The sequence below is a fragment of the Aphelocoma coerulescens genome, chromosome 8, assembly GCF_041296385.1.
Source record: "Aphelocoma coerulescens isolate FSJ_1873_10779 chromosome 8, UR_Acoe_1.0, whole genome shotgun sequence".
Lineage (NCBI taxonomy): Eukaryota > Metazoa > Chordata > Aves > Passeriformes > Corvidae > Aphelocoma > Aphelocoma coerulescens.
In genome coordinates this window covers 27,833,675-27,856,972 of record NC_091022.1, presented here as the reverse complement: position 1 = coordinate 27,856,972, position 23,298 = coordinate 27,833,675, and the positions used below count along the sequence as shown (strand labels likewise).

Below are 23,298 nucleotides of genomic sequence, written 5' to 3'. Positions count from 1 at the left end.
ATGCTGTCAAAGTATGTGGTTAGGGCTCAGTCTCCTGCTCCAAGTGTTTTCTGAGTTAGGGACTATATATCTAGTTTGTGGTGAACATAACTTCGAATTAAATTTTTTTTTTAATTGTTTTCTTCTGTTCCTGGGAATTTCTGTTTAGGAGTGGCATTTGCAATGTCCTGGTGGCTGTGTTTGTGATTCAGGAGCTGACTGAGGTTATAAACTGAAAACGACTGTTTGCTGTCGAGTTTTGTGTAAACTCTCTTGAGCTGAATCAGGAGCACAGCCCTTACCTTTCTCTGGGAAGCAGAAAACCTCATTGGGCCAAGGCAGTGATGGACCTGGGATATGTTTTGCTCACTGTGAAACTGGGTTGATAGAGGTCCTTAGGAGGTGCAGAGTGACCCATAATAATGATGTATTTTGTTCTGGGAGGAGCTGGATGGTGTTCCCTTACCCACTGAGCTGTGGTTGGCACCTCTCAGGGCAGACTGGTGCTGCTGGGCTGTGTTTAAGCTCCTGAACTTGTGCAATGCTGATTTTCTTCTTCTCATATGGAGCCTTGTCAGTGGCTCTGATAAGCCACTGATCAAAGTTGGCATTGAAGTTTCCCAGCATGAAATGATACCCTGTTTTATGAATTTCAGTGTTTCTGGCCTACCATCATCTCCCCATTATCATGTCCTACAGGGTGTGCTGTTTTATTGCTGCAGAAGGATCACAGCAAAACTTCCATTGTAAGCTTCTTTACTTTATTTTGTTACATTTTTTACAGCAGCTTGGGTGAAACTGTTTTCTGCAAGAATACTGAATATTGGCTGCAAATGAGAGCAGATACACAGTTTGCTGGGAAGTCTGGTGTTGATTCAGAAGTTAAAATAGGAGCAGGATCTGCATAAAGGAATGGGGGTAGTGGAACAAATTAAACCACTTTTCAATGAGTTCAGTGTCTGGGGTTTTTAATCCCTGATTGCCACCTTCCCTCTGCCATAAAGCCACCTTGGGATGAGATGCAGAGTCTGGGCAGCCCTGTCTGACTGGCTGCACATGGAGCAGATCAGCCCTGTGGCCGCTTTCTGCCCTTATCTCCCTCTGTGGAGCTGTGATTTTGATTGTTCCCTATTCAGCTCCCAGTTTTATGCAAGTCGTGGGATTAGACTTATTTTCCACATCTTTGCCATCTTTTAGAATTGGTGGAAGTTGGCCAACAGTTGCTGAGGGGAGAAAATGGGGAGGGGGCACAGTTTGCAGGATCTTTGTGGGTTAACACTCAAGGATGATCTCATTGGCCTGGTTTTCCATCTGGATACACAACCCAGAGTTTGGACAAAACCCTTTGTCTTAAAGTCCTGTGTTTAGAGTGTTATTACTATATAGGGTTCATTCTCTTATGGGGAAAAATAAAAGCCCTTATTTTCAGGTGTCCTTTACAGGCAAGTTGTAATAAGAAAATATGCTTTTTTAATGTGCTTTTACATTACAGCTGCTGTTGAACAGCTACATAGAACTGTTGATGATAAGAGAGGAAATATGTTCATTCTGCTTTTCAGCTGTTGGTTTGGGGAAATCGGGAGTAGCAAGAAATGAAACTATTTTAGAGTTGGGTATTGCTTAATATTACAGATGTAAAAAATAGGAATAAACAAGTCATGAATTGGAAATTTAATCACAAGGGGCCTGGTGTCTTACAAGGAGTAACTGAAAAGATGTACCTGCCTTGAAAAGCCTCTAAAACTGAGGCAAAAATTAAGTGAGGTTAAATGAAGTGGGGGCAGTGGGAGGATGTTGGGGTTTATTAGAAAAAGGAAGAAAGAATAAGTCCTGGACTTTTCTGTTAGATTCAGATATCTTGTTTGGGTTATGGTCAGGAAATTGATCTTTCAGAAGCAGGTATTTTTAGAAGTTGGAAGTCACATTGATATCATCCAGTCCCTGCTCCTAGCCAGTACGAGGCTTGTTCCTTTCAGTGTATATTTATTCCCTGAAGTCTAATTAAACATGTCCCCAGTCACTGCTTTTTTATGAATTCACTCTATAAATGTTCATGTTCTAAACCACTCTCCCTGGGTTCTCTGCTTTTAATTTGCTGCAGGGATGACCCCATAATCCTTACTTGCCGTTCAGGATAAGAGATGTGAGTAATGGAACGGAAAAGGACATTTTGGAAAATGAGAGTCCATGTTGGATTTGATGCAGTTTTATTTAAAACTCAGCATGTTAGGGTATTTTTCAGTCACTGCTGGGTAACGTTGAAACCTTCTTTCCCTCTTCCCTTGCCTTTCTTTCTGGGAGAAGCAGGAATGACGGCCTTTAACTAAGGCCTCCTTTGGAGAGCTGCCCAAGCCAGGGCTCATTCCCTGTGGGAGCTGATCCCGTGGTCACACAGGCACCGGTAGAGTTTCTGACAGATCTCTCCACCTGCACATGTGGGAAAGGAAAAGCAGGAACTAAAGGCAAATGAAGCAAGAGTCAAAAGAGAGGCAGCCTCTTTGGTGTCACTGGTGCATCCGAGCAGGGGAGGAGATGAAAGGCTCCGCGCAGGCTTCGGGAGCCGTCTCTCTTCTCGTTCCAGGTATCGGTTTGCACCCCGAGGAGCAGAGGCTCGGGGATGCTGTGACTACTCACTCTTGTTTGTTTATGTTCATTTGGAAGAGACATGTGAGCAGAGCTGCCTGGGCTGCTTACGGCAAAGGAAATGGATCTCAGGGGGACAATTAATTTTGCTTGACTATTTCTGAGCCAGGTGAAACCGTAAAATGAACCCGTGTCCTCCTCATTGTCTAAAAGGGATGTGCTTATTTATTTTACATTTTAATGCACCACTGGCAAATTATGGTGTAAGCCTCAATGAATTATTGATAGAAGGAAGGTGTATAACATGGGAGATTAATAAAAAGAGTTATCAGACTTCAAAAAGAAAAAGGAAGGAAAAGACAGAGAGCTGATATTTTAATTAACTGCTCCCTGCCTTCATTGTGATCCCAGAGACATAAGGATTGAGTGCCAGAAGGTAAATCTGGTTGGAAATAAAGTGATTCCAGTCTCGTATTAGAGGTGAGAAATGAGACAATGCTTCAGTATTCTCGCAGTTTGAATAATCTGAGTTGCTGTTTGCAACAGAAAGTGGAGTTATTGGAATTGAGATAGTCTGCAGAGCTCTGACCCCGTGCTGGAGGGTAATAGTAATAAAAAATAATAGCAAATAAAAGGTAGTATTTAAAATATAAATAACAAAAAGAAAAAAAAATTAAAATAGCAGAAATAAGTGTAAGAATCACGAAAAGGTTTGAGCTCCTCCTCTCTTAATCCTGTTCCTTGAAGAGATTAGACAATTTAGATTCAAACAAAGGACCAAGCACTTTTGTATCCTGTGGGTTTATGTCATGAGACTGTTGGACCTTCAGGAGAGTGTGGGGACATGATGACACTTCTGGATTCAGCCACTGCTGGTGAGTGGTTGTGCCCAGCTTCGTTTGGCTGAAGGGAGGGAGCACATGGACACCTTCCAAGGGACACCCTGGGACTGGCAGTAGTGCTTTGCTGCCCCTTTTGTGAGCCCTGGCAAGGAACTGATTGTGGTGCATGAGAAGGAGCAGTGGCAGGGAAGGAGCAAAGCCCTCGGTGCCACCATCTGCTGGGAGCAGGTTGGCCATGCAGAGGGAGTGCCTGTGCCACTCCTCCCTGGGGCTGGCCCCTCACTCCTGAGCCCCCATGTCCCGAAAATATATCAGACTGTGAGACTGATGGCAAAAGGCGAGGTTTGTTTTGAGGCACAATAGTGGTTTTATTACTATTTGGATCTCTAGAGAGTAAGTTAAAAGACAGTTTTGCTGTGGAAAGCAAGGTATTAGGGCATTGAGAGAGCGAGTACAAAACAAAATACATTTTAAAATCTAGGTTTCTAATGTCTCCAGCATTACACTGGTCTCTCCTTTCTGGATGAAACTGTGATTGTTTCATTTGTAGATGCCACAACCTTCCCCTAAGAGCAGAAAGCAACATTTTACCCAGTGAGCTTCCTAGTGAGCAGGAGAGTGCTCTCACGTCAGCTGTGCATGGGTGTCCTATCAGTATCAGCATTTCTGGCCATTAAATACGTCGGATTCATTGAAACTTGCATCAAATACCCCAGAAGTGATGTGCAACAGCCAGTTTCACAAGCTTTGGATTTCTAAAAGGAGATATTCGGGGGAAAGTCTTTTCCCTCTGATAACAGATGTGCAAAGTCTTTGGACGATCCTTAGTATGACTGGTCTCTTGGAAAACTGTTGGTTTATATGGATTTTTTTTATCCTATATTAGTTCATAATATGTTTTTGAATGGCTGAAGAGAAAATTGAGAATAGTTCTTTTTTTTTTTTTTTTTTTTTCATTTACCAGAATCTGGTTCATTTAGCAACAGAAGGGGAGTAAATGTATGTTCTCTTTATAAAGTGCATCCTGAGAGATTGTACAGCTGCTTAGTGGTGCTTTGCAGTGTTTTCCTGCTGGATGTCTGCTCAGGGAAGCTGGATGTTTTGTGTGCTAGAAAATGAGTGCTTTATTTCAGCCATGTAGGTCTCTCCAGTACCTCACACAGCAATGCTCCTTGTTTCCTATGTGGGCACGTGAGTGATATTTAACATGACTCCCTTCTTGACAGCAGCTCATGTAGGAAAACAAGAAAGGAAAGTAAAAGATCAAACCCCGGAGGCTTATTTGTTGTGTTTAATGCTTTGAAAATGTATGCTGGAAGAAGTATTGATGTAGCAATATGTGTGCACAAGACTTGTAAGAGGGAATGGCTTGTCAAGCCCAGGTCTCACTGTGGGGGCAGCTAAGCCATGGAACAGGTTGCCCAGGGAGGTTGTGCTGGCTCCATCTTGGGGGTTTTTTCCTACCAGACTGGATAAAACACAGAACAGCCTGGTCTGACCTCAGAGCTGAGCCTGTCTTGAGCAGGAGGTTGGACTTGGTGACCTCCTGAGGTCCTTCATTACCTGAATTTTCCTGTGATCCTATTAGGTTGTGAGCAGCTTTGTAGGGGGAAGAGACAAATCTCCCTGCCAGCACTTCCTCTGTCAGTTGATGGCTAACAAAGGTAAATACCAGTTAGCCAGAGAGCATTTCACTTCAAGGTGGTGACACTGAGCCCCAGCCCTTGCTCAGGAGTCAGCAGAAAAACCACTGAAGTCACCACTGCAAAAGCAGTGAGTGAGTGGTGGTCACATCAACATTGAGGCCTCAGCCCGAAGGGACCAAATATATGTAGAATTTTCTCTTTCTGCCGCGGTGGGAAGATGCTGACTAGAATTGCAGAGCATGTGGTGCTGCACCACTGGCACAGAGGAATAGACCAATTAACTGCTTGAGTTCATGTCTTGCATCTTTTTCAAGCCCTAGATTAATGCAAGCAAAGCAAAGAGCATGGAGTGGTTGACATTTAATGAAATTAATGTTAGTGTTTGAAGGAGTGCTTCATGATCATCTGCTGTGGTGACAGATGTACTAACAAGCCATGAATAGATGGCATAGATAGAAACATTATTATTTAGATCATAGTACTCGAAAGGTGATACTTGTTTGTCTTGCCTGTCTGTAAATCATGCAGCATGCTTTCAGTTCCATGAAGGCAGCAGCTTTTTATAGTAAAAGCCTTAGAAAATTATTTTGAAAAATATCATCCCTGTTTTTTGAGTGGCTGGAAAAAGACATAGAAGGGTGAATCTATGTCAAATAATGGAGGGGTAAGAGTTCTAGTGAGAAGAAACACCCATCTATGATATATGTGGGACTTCATCATGAAGAAGCTATGTTGAATGTGAAACAAATCCTGTTAGTACAGGGCAATCCATATCTTCCTTGGTGGGGTTGGGTGCAATGGAGATCTTATGCACTGTTTATATTCATGCCAAGTACTTTCTTCTTTTCTTGCAGCAAAGAAAACTTGTGCTGAGTCAGATTTCACTTGTGACAATGGGCACTGCATCCCAGCCAGGTGGAAATGTGATGGCGAAGAAGAATGTCCCGATGGGTCAGATGAATCAGAAGCAGCATGCAGTGAGTAGCACACTGTGGTGTTTCTCAGACATGTTCTCTTATCAAAGCACAGAGAAACTGAAGCTGTTACTCCCAGCACTTGCAGGATGATCTGTCAATTTATGCTTCTGTTAGAACAAAAATTACAGACACAAAAGATTCAGGTCATTCAAATCACACGGTTTACAAACTTTCAAATGTACCAGTTTTCCAGACTACGATACAGGCAGTGCTGTCTAGTCTGGATTTCTGTCTGCAAGGGAATTGTAAACATCTTGAGCTGTTTGTCAGGCTCATGATCAGCAGCAGTGTGAGAAGTGTCATACTCACCTGGGATCAGGCTTTTTGGAAACTCAAGATTTGGTGTTTTGCATGGTAACATATTGGGATTTATCATCTCTGTAGACAGCACTTCTGTTATTACAGAGGAGCTTTGCAATGTTATAGCATTGCTCAATCTTCATTTTTTATTTTTCCTCTGAGAACAAATGAAAAAAGCAGCAAATGAAAGATGAGCAATGTAAAATAACTAAAGGAGAGAGTAAGTGTGACAGATGTTACTGCAGGTAACACCCTTTAAAAACCCGGTAAGTAAAAAGAACATTCTTGGGTTTCATGTAGTGTGTTTTATCACGTACTTTTGAGGAGGCCCATTTGTGCTCCATTGTTCTAGAACTGTGAAGGGTTGTCTGATGTTGAGTTGAAGGGAATCCCAGGGATATTTTAATGAAAATACTAATATGTAGACTTTTATTTGTGTGGTTACTTACATCTGCAGGTTTGTTCTTGCCAGAGCAAGAAACTAGTACAGGCCATTCTATTGAATTTCCAGGCATGTACTTCACAAATATTCCCATGACTCAGAAGCAGTGTTGGAGGAAGTATTTTATCAGATCTCACCAGAATGGGCTACACAGAGGACTTCAAAATCAACCATACTTTTTATTTTTAATCCTAGTACCAGTCCTACTTTCTCCCTAATTAAGGGAGATGAATGTGCTTCTCTTGCATAAAATGAATTGAATCACTTTTGCAGCCACATACAGGCTACAGAAAAAATTACCTCAATAAATACATTAACATATTTGTGCACTATATTTGTTGGTCTTTCACCCTGCATCCTCCTTAGTTAAAAGCTGTCTCATTAATGCTACTTCCACCACCTGATTGTCTGGAGGGGGGCTGAATAACTAAGCAGCTTCATTTGCTGCAGCCTCTGCCTGCACATCTCACGTCAGAGGCCGTAGCACAAGCTGTGGATAGGCCATGCAGCACTGAGATCCCTGATGATTTCTGTTAATCATCTTCCATTCCTTTTCTACCCATTTCACCTTTCATTTTTTCCCCCACTTATTTCATCCTCTGGGGAAATCAGCCTTAAATCTTAAATATCACAAAAGAAGCTTGACCTGAGCCTCAGATTGTTGCCATACGGGACTGCTGTCCTCAGAGGAAAGTAATTTGTTCAGATTTTTGTGATTTTTTTTCTTCATTTTTAATCTTTTTTTTTCCCCCCTACTTGAAACTTTCTAAGAGATCAAAGTCTGCCTTTCTCTGGTGGTTCTTCAGTTCAGAAAAATAGACAGCTCATGAAACATCTTCCTGCAACACAGGAACAAGTTTGTTCCTCTTCTCTGGTCTCTGAGTAACAGATGAATCAGCAATTCCTAGTGAAAGTGGCAGCACCTGTATGGATCAATTCTTCCATTTGTTTTTTTAGATACAAGTGCTTTGAGGCCAGCCCAAAGACTATAGCATATAACTGTACCATACTTTACTGGTTTATATCTCTACCAGGCAGATTTACTTTGCTTTGCCTCAAAATAAGATATTCAGGTTTTCTTATGAGTTTTAGCCAAAACAGATCAATTTTTGTGTGGTGGATACATGGATCTGGGTCTTGACATTCACAGGGTATTTGATAGAAGCCTTTGTCTGACTTGTTTCTATCTCACAAGAGAAATCAGTGATTCTGTCCATACTAGTTAAAAGCTTGCCTTTGAATCCTAAAAATATCTGCAGCTAGAATTTTGGAACTTTACTTTTCTAAGATTATTCAGATCTGAAGTTCACACTTAATCAAATGAAGATCAAGTAGTTTTAATCTTATGACTGTTGATATATATAGGCTTTAATTTTCTTTAATTTGTAGGGACATTCTTTCCAGTTGTTTTGTATCCTTGTCAAAGTATTTGTCATCTCAAGGGCTGATCCAATCTGCTTTGTGAGCACACAGATTCAGCCTGGTAACGTCACCCAGTGCTGGTCAGGGAATAACTTCACACATGTTTGCAGCTCTTCCTGCCACTGCTGGCCAAGAATGCAGTGAGTTACAAACCCAGCAGACTATTAAAGAAACTATTAAAAAAAACTATTAAAGAGTGTTGGGCTTTCCTTGTAATTTGGCCCATTACTGTAAAAGGCCTGACTCTTCATCTGTGTAAATGTTATTTAAGATGAGGCTGTAATGACAGACAGAAAATGTAGTGATGGGCAAAATGTATCGATGGACATTCCTGTATGGTCCTTCCCTCCAGTCCCATTTTCTTTCTCCCTGATGAAGTCAAGGCTGCACTCATTTTCCTGCTTAGAAATGCAGCACATCCTGTGGAGGGGCCTGCCCTGCAGAGCTTGCCTAGGGAAGGGGCAGGTTGGGAAGTAAGAGAATTCCCACCTCTGTTAAGATCAAACTGCTTTACAAAATCAATGGCTTTTAGACAGGCCACATAACTACCAGCCAGCACCTCTGCCAGGATCCATGTTATTCTTCAGTTAATGCAACACTGGGACATTGTCCATAGTCCATTCTAGCCAGGGAATTTAAGAGCATTGACAATGCTGACTGTTGCATTTTAGGAGTACTTCCAGCTTAGAATGTGGTGAAAACAAGGCTGTTCCTCTCAGCATCTAGCCACCTGCTAAATGGCTCTTTATTTTCTGAATGCTTTTGTGGTGTGTTTTTAAATACAGTTTGTGCTCTCTTATTGGTAGTTAGGGATGCTGTGTCCCCATCTCTTATACTTGATTAAAGGTAACGGTTTGTGGGGTTTGCTTGGGTTTTTTTGGTTTTGGTTTGTTGGGGTTTTTTTTGGTTTTTTTTTTCAGAACCAAAATTGTACTTTACTTTTACTGTTTCCCTAATCATTGAAGTTGCTCAGCTTTGTACCTAACAATATCCTCTCCAGGGATCTTACACATTTCCAGGTGTTCAGGACAGCATGACCTGTGTTGGATAGGTGAGATGCCATCACAGCTGGCCTGATTTCTGCTGGACCTGTGATGTCTGCACCTTTTCTGCTATTCGTGCAATTACTCTTTTTCTAACTGTTTTCTTCAAGCCACTGAATGTGTCTGGGAGTGGTGGCTGTAAGGCTATCTCCTGAGTCCCACTGAATCCTCAGCTGATGAAAACTCTAGCACTTCTCCCTGTTGTGGGTTTTGGTGCTAGTTGAAGGTTGATTTGTTTCTAGCAGGGACTGATTTTAGAGGAGATGGTTATCCAGGCTTTTGTTTTCAAATGTTTTGAAATGGGTCATTGTGAATAAGAAACTGCTTAAATTTCTTCATTTTTCTTCAAGACAGGTCTCTGGCACCTGCAGGAGATTTTTGGTAGCTTACAGTGCTCTACATTGGAGAGCCCACCATATCCAGAGCCCTGGCCCTATTTTTCATTACTCTCACTAAAAGCAGCCCAGCGTGGCTTGGTGATGCCCTGGGGCTGTGGTGCAGCCACTGCTGACATACACAGGCTCTGCTTATGTGTATGGAAAGATTCCTCACCTTTTCCTTACCCAGTTTGTTGCAGCTGAGAGAGGGGGAAGGGAAGTCATTTTTCTGACTGAGCTAACAGAGACCTCCAGCAAAATGAATGTTATCTACCTAATGCTGTTCCAGCACAGGTACTGAATCATTCTGCTTTTTATACAAGAAGGAAATTTTAAATTTCCCTCTGAAGGATTTAGATTATTTAATCAGTGACTTAAGCAAGAAAAAATCTCTAGTGAAAAATAAAAACAAATGCTAACAATCAGTAACAGCACTGATGGGAACACAAATTAAAGGGATAGAGCAAGTGAAAATCTAAGCTGGCAAACTCTTGCCTTAGGACATTGTATATATAATGAGATGAGGAATGCGAGCATAAACTCACCACTTATTTCTTTTTCAGATATGTGACATTCTCCTGGTTAAGAGCAGAAATTATTGTACAGAAAGGTACAGGGTGTTAGAGTGTAAGGTGTTAAGAGGAAGAAAAAGAGACTGGGAAACCTTAATTCATACTGCATTTAATAGGGGAATGATTTAGTAGGGCAGGTTTAATAAGCAGCAGTTCTGGAAATAGGTTTTAAAATAGAAGTGGAATATAAAATCAGACCCTGAATGTTGGCTTGGAATGCAGCACCAGTTCATGCAGTTCTTTCGTATTTTGAAGTACATGTCATGAGTTGTTCAGGGAGATGTATCCAAACTTGACAGTTATATTTTTAAGGGGTATTTTCCATGGTCCCAGGCGCTTTGTGTGCTGTTGCTGTGTGTGCTGATCTCTTACAGTGCTGGTCAGTTCTGCCCTCATTTCCTATTAAGTTGCCCAGATGTAAAGTCCTGCTGTTGGTAGCATTGATGGTATCGTTCAGCCCCAAATGCACAATCCTCTCCCAGCTCTCCATTCAGCCTGAAGGATATTATGTCTCTATTATTCTTCTTTGATGCAGATCTCCTGCATGACTGAGTGGGTTTGGTGACATTACTGTGCTTTTGTGGAAAAGGACTTAATAAACTGTTCCCTGCCCTTGGAGAATTTTTCCTGGAGAAGGGTGGAGTGTCTCTTTCAGGGCATCACATACACTGGGCCATTGAATTCAAGTAGCAAAAGAAAAAACTAGGCCAGATCAGCCAGGCACAGCCACATACCCAGTTTGAGGACCTGGGGCAGTAACATAAAGCTTTTTTTTTTACTTTTTTTTCCCCCCAAGGTCAAGAGCAGATCTGTGGGTATAAATGTGATAAGATGCTGGGGGGTTGCAAATGCAGTGGAACATGTAAATTAAGGAGTTTTCTGTTGGAATAATCTGTTAGAGATCATTTAGGGAATTGAATACGATGATGTTAATGCCAGATGTACAGGTGTGCATTTTAACAACACTCCCACTGCACTAATTGGCTACAGCCAGCATAAAATACAGCACTGTCGCCCTGTCACTGTCCCTGCTGGGCCTTTGGGAGCACTGCTGACTTGCAGCAGCTGAGGACCCCATCTGTAAAGCAAATATAGGACAAGGCACTGGGTGTGGAAACACTTCTAGAGCCACAGGATCCTCCCAGAGACAAGGCACGAAAGTGGCAGTCTCATTTTCCAGGTGCCCAGACTGGTTTGTAGGGCTAGTGATGAAAGCTTTGATTTGTCAATGTGATCAAATGTATTGAGACAGAATAAAATGAAAACAGCCATGATCATCTCTCCATGAAGTCATGGAATAATTTAAGACAGAGGTTCATAATTTGGACCTCTGGGGGTCATCTAGTCCAATATCCTGCTAAAAGTGGACCCCTGTCCTCATGTTTGACCGCCCTTATTAATGAAAAAAATCCCTTCATCTTGACAGACTCCTTTGTTGCAGCACATGTCTGTCACCTCCCATCCTGTCACTCTGCACCTCTGAGAACAGTCTGGCTCCATCTTCACTATTCCCTCCCATTCTGTAGTTGAAGGCAGCAATGATATCTTCCTTTAGTTTTCTCTTCTGTTGGCCAAACAAGTGCTGGTCCCCCAGCCTCTCCTTGTTTGTAGTCTCTCATTTCTGATTATTTTGTCAGATAATTGGCAATGATGCAATTCTGTAATCAGGATACAGTTTTTGCTTTGTTCACTCACCTCTGTTAAAGCTTTATCACATCCAAAATATAACTTTAACATTAATTCATTTCACTGGTTTTAGGATGCCACTTGGCTTCCAGGTCTGCTTTGCAGAGGGTTCCAGGCTCCTGAGAACTCCTTTTCCATGGGAATGTTTAACAGTAGAGATGAACAAGACTTTTTGAGGTCAGTCAGCAGACCAGTAGTTGCTTGGGCATAGTGGCTTACAGTCCCTTTTATTCTAAGTGTATATGATTCTTCTAATTCTCACAAATGTGCCTTTATCCCTGACTGAACCATCCCATCTCAGCCCAGTGCTTCCCAAGGGCCTCTGGATCCATAACCACTGCTCCTGCCTGGAATGCCTCCAGGTGTGTCCTGATTGAGCAACCCCAAGTCAACCTCAATATCCCAAAGGACACAAAACTGCAGGGACTAACACGAGAAGTCTTTGACAAAGTAAGGAATCAAATCCAGTTTTTCTGGCATCCTGTTCCTTTTCTTGAAGTGTGAAATTATTCTTCTTACATCAAAGGAAATTCGGCCAACTCAAAGCCGAGCAGTTTATCCCCAGTAGTGGGATAACTTTGTCTGTGACTCGTGGGCAGTGAATTACATCTCCTTTTTGATGATTACATGGCTGTGGTGATCTCAGCATTTTACTTACCTAAAGATGTAAATGAATTTAGGATTTGTAATGATTGTGCTCCAGTTCTAACAATGCTGAAAAGTTTTAAGTAATACCTATACAAAATGTGTTTTTCCTTTAAGGGAATGTGTTTAGAGCTTAAGTCTCAGCAGTGACCTTTGCAGAGGGCTGACCGAGTTCTGTAGGAAAACCAATCAAAAAAACCTCCTAGGTCTGTTCTGATGTTTGTATTGTTCCATTCTTGAGCAGTGTTATCTTGTGGGGGAGTCACTTTTTCATGTAGCATTGTCTGCTTGGACATTTGCAGTGTTTCCATCCCCCAGATCGATTTTGAGCTTTGGCTTGTTGATGGCTACAAAGTTTAAACACCAGCATTTAAACATTTTCCCTGTTGGTCTAATGTGTTCATGCAGTTCATAGACAGGAGTGGTCATAAAAGAGTTGGATACTGCCTTTTTATGGCAGTATATTAATTAATCTTGCAGTTATTTCAATAGGAGAGAATAACAGGAAAATGAAAGTTCAGTGTGAGAAGCTCTTGTATGTGTAATTATTTAACAGGCTATAAATATTGAACTACTAAAAACTTTAAAGGTTTTCAGAAATCTCAAGTAGCTTTTCATTGCTTAGTGCTTTTTTTTTCCCCATTTTCTTGCTACTTGCTTTCTGAAATTCAGATTACCTGATTTTTATATTTATATTTTTGTTTGTTTATTGAGGGAAGGATCCACAAATCACAGTTGTTTAACTATTATAGCTGATGTGGAAAGGAAATAATTTCTGGGAATCAAAGGCAAAACATAATTTGAAAATTGAAATGTTTTAACTGAATGAAGTAGTATGGCAGTACAAGAGCACAGACAGCAAACCTTTTCTCCTTTTTTAAATGGGTGAATTATGGTGTGAGGAAAATAAGTGAATATCAAATGTCTTTATCTTAATGTTATTGACATTAAAATACCTTCTGCATTTTAGTATCATCATGAACTGTGTGTTGAAGTTGTGTTTCCTTGTTCTACCCCATTTTCTTTTATGGGTGTTTTTCCTCTCTTTCTCCATTCCTACAGTTGTAGGATCCTGTTTTCATTCAGGACAAACTCCCACTGAAATCTTTTGTGGTTTTAATAAGGGTCTCATGACACTCCATCCTGCTTCCTTTAGGATTAGGATCATGATTAAGACTGGTTTAATATGCAGTCTCTGAATGCTTTGGTAGATAATTTCTGTAATTTAAGCCTTGCACTGGGGATTTTTAATGCCTGCAATGCTTTCAGTGAGATTGTGCTCTGGGGTGAGGGTCACAGCCAGCACTGCCTGCTTGTGTGAGGGTGGTGTGGATCCTCCCTGTGCCTTTGTGGGATGCAGTGAGAGCCTTAACCAAGGCTTGGTTCTAGCAGTAGCTACAGCCTCCTTTCTAGGGACACTATATTCATGACTGTATTTGAAGTGACCCTTTTTGACTTATGTTCTAACATACTAAAACACATTGCAAATCCTTTGCATTAAAATGCAGAGAACTGAGTAGCTTCGTTAGAGCACACATTGGGCTCATGCCAATTATTGCACCCTTTTCCTGGCCTATGCTGCAAGGTCATCATCTTACCCTGTCACTGGAGCTCTGTAACTTGTGTGAGACTGTGAATTCTCTGTTATGGCAGAGGCTGCAAACATAACCACACTTGTCTCTCTTTTTTTTTTTTTCCTGTACAGGGATTAACAAAGGTAGCATGTTTGACAATCAGTGATTTCATTTCTAGCCACTGTGTGTGCTTTCATGTGTGTAAAATGATACATGTGTATTGAGAAATGCACATATATGCACACAGAAAAGAACAAGAGGTCATTCAAGTATTTCACCAGGTATATCAGCCCCGTGTGGATTGTGACTGAGAAATAGCAATTAACATACTGAATTCCACTGGAATTTATGTTGCTGCTTCACAATTCCTGCCTCTAGACGTGTTGCAAGTGTCAAACTTGGAGCTGAGTTGTGAGAACTGGCAGGGATATTTGTAATGAAGTCAAGGTGTAGGTGGTAAGGGAAAGTCTTTTCTTCCCAGCCACAGGTCTACACACCAGTGTTCTTGTGCAACAGCCTGAACACACTCAATTAAAATTGCCATCTAAGCTGCCTGTTTTATCCTCTAAAAAAGAAAACAGGTGGGGGTTTCTTTGTACGTATATAAAGGATGGAATGGTCATTCTGAGATAAGAAACACAATTATTTAATAGTAGCAGAGCCTTTTCAGACTTACTTTCTTTTGCACATAAGAGGATGAGGACATACTAGAATTTATTAAATCTGGGTTTGTCTACTGAATCCTTTTTTTTGCTCTGAGGTCTTAATGTGCTGTTGGTTCCATTGAGCAGCATTTCACTTCTCAATACCTTTAACACCTCAGAGTTGTCACTTTAGCATGAGAAAAAAAAAATCTCTCTTTGGTACGAGCCTGGATCTTGGTGCAGTGATCTCCTCACTGTGGCCGTGCAGGTGCTGCCAGGAATGGTGTGAGAAGGCCTCCCTGCAGCTCCTGTGGCTGCTGGAGGTGGCCTGACGTGGGCTGGGACACTGCACTCCATTTTTCCTTTATGATAGGAAGTTTTGGGAAGTCCTGAATGCTGTTTGTTATAGTCAGTCCTTTGGCAGAACAGAGAGGAGACACTGTCCTGGCAGATACAAGGTGAAATACCAATGTTGCACCATACTCAGGCAAGCTTTTAATTTTACTTCTAAAAGTACAGACAGCAGGAATCAGGAAAAAGTGTTTTACAGTTAATTCTGGCAGTGTCCTGGAAACTTGTATAATTTTTCTTTCTGTGACTTTATCACTCATCTTGGCAGGTTTCATTATGTTTGCTCATCGAGGGACCTTTTGTGCCTTTATTTTCCCTTGTGACAAAGGAGCACTTTTGCGACCATAATCTCTTTTACAAATGGGTCTTGTCTCAATGCTGCTCAGCTCCTTTCTCCTTTGTACAGTTTTGTCCCCCTAGCGTTCTGTGGGTCTTTTTCCTCCCTGTTTTGATTAGAATTGGAATAATCTCTGTGAACAAGAGAAAGAAAGTGAGCCTGGGAGGAAGGAAAATGAAAGAGCAGCTGCTGATACAGAGGCTTGGAGACCCCCTCGGGGCCGTGCTGGACTCACAGCCACAGCCAAGAGCCTCGAGAAGGGGCTGTGTGTTCATGGCTGTGTGGAACCAGCTGCTCCTGATGGAGCCTGGCGGGTGGTCTGGGAGCATTCCCTCTTCCCAGTGCCAGGGTTAGCCAGGGAATGAAAGGGAAGGAGCCATAGGAACCCCGGTCTCATTTGTACTTGAGCATCTCCAGAAGTGGAGCTGCCTCCACAGGGCCTGATCTCCCCTGAAGTGTTTATTGGTGCTTATGTGCCTGTCCTGGGCTGGCATGGACAGCAGAGCACCCGCTGTGCTGACAAAAAAACAGGGAAAAGGTGGTGACTATTCCATTAATAGCCTGGCATGCTTGGTAATTCCAATTCTGGACTCTTCCCTATGACTCTGAAACCTTTGACCTTGTTTTCATGATATTCCAGCTTTTCAGAGGAGGAACTGAAAAGTTCTGCTTATCAGGTACCTGTAAGTACAACTACTGCTGTTTAATTTTTAAAAATATTTGATTGCTGGCATGCTTCAGGGACAGGTTGCTTCAGCTGAAAATGACTGGGAAGAAATCAAGATAACAAGCTATTGGTAAGATTTTCTAATCTCTTAGATTTCCCAGAGTGCACCAAGCTTTTGTATAGTGTATGTAAAATGAAAAAACCTACCCTGTAATAGTAGATTTAATTAAGTGAATCTGTGAGGAAAAATTAAAGTGGGCTTTGGAAGAGGTAAGTCAAATACCTCAACTATTGTATCTCTAGTCAGATACAATGTTTTGGTTTTTACAAAGGAAAAGCTTGTCCAAGCTTCTAGTAGGGCTTTTTGATTATTTTAATCAATGGTTTCTTTCCAGCTTGCACAATATGTTTACTTCTAAGAAACAGCAATGCTGTGGAAGATCACAATAGAACAATCTATGTTTTTTCTCATAATTAAAGTTCTATTCTGTTTCCATAATTACCTGTTATCTGATGTGAAATCTGGAGAAATGGCTCCTGATTCATTATATTCAAGCCAGACAGTGAACTAAACAGCTTTTAAGGGATTAAAGAAACACTGTCACCCTTAAAATCACATTTTTAAGTTCCTTTTTGCACATAACTTCTCTACTACAAGCCCATTGTAAATTGTTCTTCTGTCCAATAACCACCAAGCACTTAAACCACCAATTTTAATCATGATTTGTAATTTCAACACCAAGAGGTGCTTCAGAAAAGCAGATCCAACACGGGTCCTGTAATAGCAGTCCTAGTTTCCTTTGTAATTAAGTAATTGTGTTTGCAATGTAATTAAGTAATTGTGTTTGCAGCAGGGCATTGCTGAAGCCAGTGGGGTTCTGCCCAGGCTGTGCAGCTGCCTTCTGGCACAGAGCTTATGGCTGTGCTGAGGTTACAGGGGGCTGGCAGAGGGATTTGGTATCAGAACAGTCTCGAGAGAAGCAAGAAGACCAATGAAACTGAGCAGTAGCAGGAGGAGTGGAACAGAGATTACAGTGAGGTCAGAGGGGTCCCTCATCTGATGCCAGGTGTGGCTTCAGTGTTACCCTTCATACACAGAGATGATTGTATTAACATAGTTAAGGTTCATTTGGCAAAGGCAGCCTCTGCAGGTGGGTTTGAAGGAAGAGCATGACCAAGAAATATGGGAGGATGCCCTGTGCAAAGGGCAGGGTGAGCACCACTTGGGGTAGTCAGCAGTAGTTCAGGTAGGAGGGCGAGGGGAAGGGGTAGGAGAAGCAGGAGTCTGGTGCCAGTGGTGCAGCACACCTGGTTCTGCCCTCCATGCTGAGGCAGTGGTAGAAAATTAAGATATCGGTGTGTGGTTCTCAGGGGACTTGCAGGACATCTGTCCATAAAGTCCTGGAGCTGCAGATCTGGCAGTCAAGAACCCTGGGTTTGTTTTGGCTCTGCTGCTGCCTTGTTATGGGGCCATGGGTGACTGAAGTTAAAAATGTCACCATTGCAAAAGAAGAGGTGTCATTTTGTCAAGACTGCTCACAGAGGTGCTGCTGTGTCCTAACTGGGTGATTGGAGAATGTCTGATTATATTCCTCTTTGATAGATACCAGCTAATAATAGGGCTATAAACTGTGATTGGATTTTTCCATTGGATTAAAAGCTCTTAACTGTGGTACTCTTGTTGTTCTAATTTCTTCCCAGGTTTTTATATTAACTGAGTAAAAATTTAACACATGGGACATTTTAAGTTAACTGTTTCTCTTTCACAATCCCTTACTTAAATTTTTCATCCACAACTCTTTAGTAAGATATTTTCTTAAGTTGCTGTTTTCTAAGAAGTGAAGGTAAGGAGTAAAGCCTAGATGTTCACAAGTACACCAGGAAATATCTGTAGGATCCAGACTGAGACTTCTGAAAGATATTGTCGGTGTTTAGATGCACCCCTTTGGATGCTTCAATGTAGGCAGCAGCTTCTAAGCTGAATGCTCTAAATTAATGGATTCTAGGAGGCAATTCCTTTTGCACACTTTCCTTCTGTAGTGGTAGCTGGAAGGGTGGGCATCTGGCCATGCCTGTGCTTTGATAACGTGTACATGCATCAGTATCAGATTGTGAAATATCAGATTTCACTCAGTGAAAGCAGTGAGGTGCACAGGCTCTGAGAAAAACTGAGCTTAAGCAACCTCTTCAAAACCATCCGTGTGAAAGTTTAAAAAAGAAAAGTGGGAGTTTTTAATCTGTGTAGCCTTTAGGCACAGATCATTCTCCCATATGTGCTCTCAGATTTTGCCTCTTGCTGTTCTACTGCCTGCTGTAGCTGGATTTTATTGTCCTGAAATTTAAAGGTCACTGTTGTTACTTCCAGCTGCTGTTGGACTGGGAGCATGGATTTTTGGGTTGTTGAGAAGTCAGCCCATCATTGCAGAATGATGTTGTCTCAGTACCAGTCATGCTCCATTGCTTAGTGTGTCTTGAGCCATTCCTTGTTATGTTTTGTGAGCTGGTAATCTTGATTGAGAAGGTTTAAAGAGAAGTATTTAAGCAGAAGTGTGTATCAGAATTTTGGAGAAAATGGAGAATTGTCATTGTTCTTCTTTTTCCTTCCTTTCATTGTTACACTGTGCTGGTGTAAACATTATACCTTGTTTTATTTGAAATGCGGAATTGTCCTTTGAAATGGTATTTGGAATGAAAACCAGAAAAAGTAACAGATCTAAACTGCTGGTGGCCTCAGATTGGTGGTGGCCTGAATTCTGAGCACAGTTTGAGTCCTAATGCACAAGATTTTCTGTTTATTTAATAGCAGCCGTTGCATTGTGCTTGTGCATAACAACTCTATCCACCCCCCTGAGTTCTGCATTACAGTTTCTTTCCACAAACTACTGAGCAAGGAATTTCCATGTGTTTCTGTTTTCTTTATGAGATTGGAGCCCATGATATTCTCAGCATATGGTATGAAATATTTATTATTGTTTTTAAAGGTTGGTTTTAGGAGACAGTCTGTGATGTGACTGCATTTAGTAACATAAATGAGAGTCCTTTTCTCTTTGCATATATTTAAGAAGCTATGAGGAGTTAGTCATGGTGAGTTCTAAATACCAGGGAGACGACCACTGTGAAAGCATTTCAAAGGGAAGAAGCTTGAAGCTATAGAATGATGTTTAGAAAGGGCCAATTTAAACTAAATAAAAATGTAATCCCTGTTATACATAATGAATGAAGAAGAAATCTCTAAAATTGTGTAAAATAATGAAAAGAAAAACATGTCTGGGATTCAGGTTCCTGCAAAAAGTGTATTCAATGACTATGTAAAATCAGGGAGGAACTTCAGAACTGTGGGGTCAGTTCTTAATTTTATGTAGTCTAACAACAATTTTGCATATTCTTCTCCTTCGCTTGGATTTTTTTCATTCATCCTATGGTTCTGGTTTGGAAAAAGCTGTGTTTTTTTCCAGAGTGTAAAGCAGCTGCCACTGGAAGCTGTCGTGTAGCGTATGTTCCAGAAGGAGTGAATGTGTCCCTATCTGCTCATCAAATATTTTGAGAACAAGGGCTGATGTTTCTGGCTTTCAAGACACATTTTCTCTCCTCCTAAGCCAAATGAAAAATTTTCATAGTTCAAACCCACACATGTGCTGACTTACTTCCTCTGTACTGTAATTACTTAACCACTTTGCCAAACTCTAGAGATCTTCAGAGATCAAAACTGGCTGGATGGAGAGACTGGAGAGGTTTGAGAGGGGGAGGAGGAACAGTAGCCTCAAGAGTGGTGGTTCAGTGCATGGTTATGGCAGCCATGGATGACACATGCCAGTGCACACAACAATGGATGCACAAATCTGTCTTTAAAGAAACAATTACTACACGTGAAGCTCCAGCACATTGTGTAGAGTGCAGTGGTTGTCAGCTAAAACCAATTTATGATCTGGACCTACACAGCAGAGAGACTGGGCTGACCAAGTCATGTTGTTCTATTGATTGAAGTCAGCAAGAGCACATCATGTCCTCTTCTGGAACAGGCTCACAGAATCTGTGTTTGCTTTTCTGTATAACCTGAGTCATTGAGAGCAGGCATTATTTCAAAGATATGCTGGAATCTGGATGCCAGGGTGGCTGGTAGGCTGGTTTTAGTATTTTGTGTGGCCTCACAGTGTTATCTTTGTTGAAAATGCTAAAGTAATCAATACATTTGAACACTATTACAAGCACACTTCTGCAGGCAGTCACTTGGGATATTGGTGCTATTTCAAACATCAGGAAAGGAGTATTTTATTTTGATTTTACATGGCTACTCTAGTTTTTGTTCGTGGTTTTTGTTGGATTTGATTTTTTTAACCTAACAGAATGAAGCACTCCTTAGGTATGCAGACATTTTTCATACTTCCAGTTGCTTTTTAGGGAGAATGCAAGAGAATATTTCCTTCACATTCTGAAGGTTATATTGGCTCAGCTCAGCCTTTGTATTAATTCTAGCCTGGGATCATGAGAAATGTGTGCTGCTCCAGGACTGAACTGTAATTGTGACAAGGATCAAAATCTCTGCCAGGCTGTTCTTTCCCTCTCCTAAAGCAGATTAGCAGCCTGGCATCTGTTTTCTTTGGGGAAGATGGCAGAGATGCCCAGAGAGCAGAGGAGCTGCCTCACAGCTGCCTTTTGTGCCTTCAGTGGAAGTGCCTGTGGTTGCCAGTTGTGCCATGTCCCTGATGTTGGCAGGCAGGGCTGGTGGCTGCTGGTTACTCTTGGCTTTGGTGTGATGCAGGGCTGGGCTGGTGCTTTGGGTCTTGAGGCAAAGCTCTTCAATCTGCCAGACCCTTTCCCCTTGAGCTCTGCATGTCTTCACTCCTGCAGTTGCCTGGTGGGAAAGACCTACATAAAGACAGCTCTGTCTCATTGTCAGAGAAGGTTTTGGAAAGGTTGGGCACTCTGAGTGCAGTTATTTAAAGTTCTGACATCAGAGTCCCTCAAGTCTTAGGTGGCTGTGTAGGAAATTACAGGTGACCTGCATAGGAAATGAGGTGTACTTTCAACCTGAATGTCATAAAAATTACTTTATCTAGACCAAGTGCAATCTTACCTACTATGCAGGTGACAGAACTTGGTCTCAGAGATTTATTCTGCTTCTTTTAGTTATGTTAGGTTGGAAAGAAAGTCTTCCTGCTGAAAGCATTAAAAAATCATGTACCAGCCCTTAAGAACCCCATTACGCTGTATTTCTGTGAGCTTTTCACCTGCTTGCTCTGTGAGTGGGATCCCTGCAAAGTAAGTTCAATCACTGAGTTAGCCAACGCTTCAGGAGCACCAGAACTTGTGAATTTGATTTCTCTTCCATCCCTAACTCCCTTTCGTTTATGTCCTGGGCTTGACTGGCCTTTTGATGCATCAGAGAGTAAGCATTCCAATTAAAAGTTTCCCCAGTTTCTTCATGCATGGATGGACATCCAGTACAGGCTGGATGCAGCCATTTTTTCTGTCAGAGCATTCTACCCTGCCATGTATTTTTGCTGAATACATAAGAATTCTCCTCAAGATATCATATCTTTTTGTTATTTTCTTTGATTTGGCCACTGCATTTGGTATTTATGAGGGCAGAGAAGCAGATTGTTGCGGGGAGGCATTAATTGTATATGGAAACTGTTTCTGTAGGAAATTGGTGTAAGAATCCATAATATTGAGAGTTGAAATGATTTACAGTCTAGGTACAAGGGGGAGTTAGATAATAAATTCATTGAATAAGGAAAGCCAGAAGCAAGCATGGGAATTTTGTGGTTGGGTATATGAAGGATTGTAAGTAATTCTTTAGCTGTATGAAAAACAAATCCATATAGTACAATACTGGTCAATGGGAGTGAAATTATAAGCTCCAGTGGCAGAAGTTGAGTAAATACTAGACGTATTTCTAATTTCTGTTCAGAAGGAAGGGGAAGAAGTTTCATTTGCACATTTAATAATATGCCTGCTACTCAGCAGCTATTAAAGGTTTGGCTTTTAAAGCAGAAGTACTGACAAACTCTCATTGAAGGACACAGCCAGTCAGTTTTCTGATCTGTATTTTTATTTTTTTTAGAATTTGCATTACTGTTTTTAGAGATGTGGGAACACTGGTGGAAGTTAGTAAAAGTAAGTTAGTAAAAACTGTATTTTTATGGTGGTTTAAAAGGTTAAACAGAGCACAGTACAGAACCTCTGCTGCAGAAGATCTGCAAGCCCAAGCCTGGAGTTCCTGACTGCTACAACAATAACAATTGGGCTCCAAAGCTGTGTGTGCTGAACAGGCTGTTATTAGTTTTGGACAAAGCCACAGAGAGCCTGATAATGGAACATAATACATCAAGATTTAAAAAAAAAAAAATCTGTGTCAGCATGTGAGTGAAAACAAGAGTTGTGTCACTTCTCAGTGGTCCTTGATTGAATCATGACCTTGTTAATAAGATACTGTGTGTGTTAATAAACTGCTGTTGTGTGTATTTTGTGATTAGTGATTTAACTTAAAGGTTGGAAAAATGTAGTTTACAACATAATTAGAAGCCATGTTAAGCAAGTTGAAGAGCAGGTGGCTGAGAGGTGGTAAAAGACGTGGGCAGCTGCTATAAAGTGGAAAGGTTATTAGACAAGGGGCTGGGAACAATCTTACAAGGCTCACATGATTAGAGAGTTGAAAAATATTAGAAGGGTATCTGGTATTTGATTTATTGAAGAGAGGGTTGAGAGTTGCCTTTATCAATTTACACTTGTCTCCTTAGAGAAGAGGTTTCATCACACAGTTGTTTCTTTAGCTTAGCAAGGATCAACCTGATCCAGGAAACTAGATAAGAGAAACACTGATAAGATACAGCTCTTAACAGTAGTGGCAAGTAAAGTAGACTCACTTGTACAGAAATCCTTACTGACTGAAGTCTTTAAATCAAAATAGGTACCTGTCTTAAAGATATGCTGTTGTTTAAATGAGGTGTTGATGTAAAAAGTCAGCCATTGCTGTGCAAGCATTTAATGGTCCTGAGGCTTTTAAACATGGGAGGTTCTCTCAGCTACTGCACACAGACAGCAGTGACACTCACAGTTTATAGGTGAAGGTGATGCCTTAGGATTTTAGATTTTATATTTTTCATATATTTGTAATCCTGCAATTCTTTAGTGTATAACACTAAACTCCATACACAGTGTTAGCTACTGTTCTCCCATTTTGGTCAGACAAAACACTTCCTCTCTAGGCC

At 41.3% G+C, this 23,298-nt stretch overlaps 1 protein-coding gene across 2 annotated transcripts in view; it reads left to right on the top strand.

The window, feature by feature from the left end:
* Positions 1-23,298, top strand: part of LRP8 (LDL receptor related protein 8) — a 174,671-nt gene that overhangs the window by 100,466 nt on the left and 50,907 nt on the right. For both annotated transcript variants that reach the window (XM_069023448.1, XM_069023447.1), the window contains exon 3: positions 5,905-6,027. In XM_069023448.1, coding sequence (XP_068879549.1) covers positions 5,905-6,027 — 123 coding nt within the window. The remainder of the gene's footprint in view (positions 1-5,904; positions 6,028-23,298) is intronic.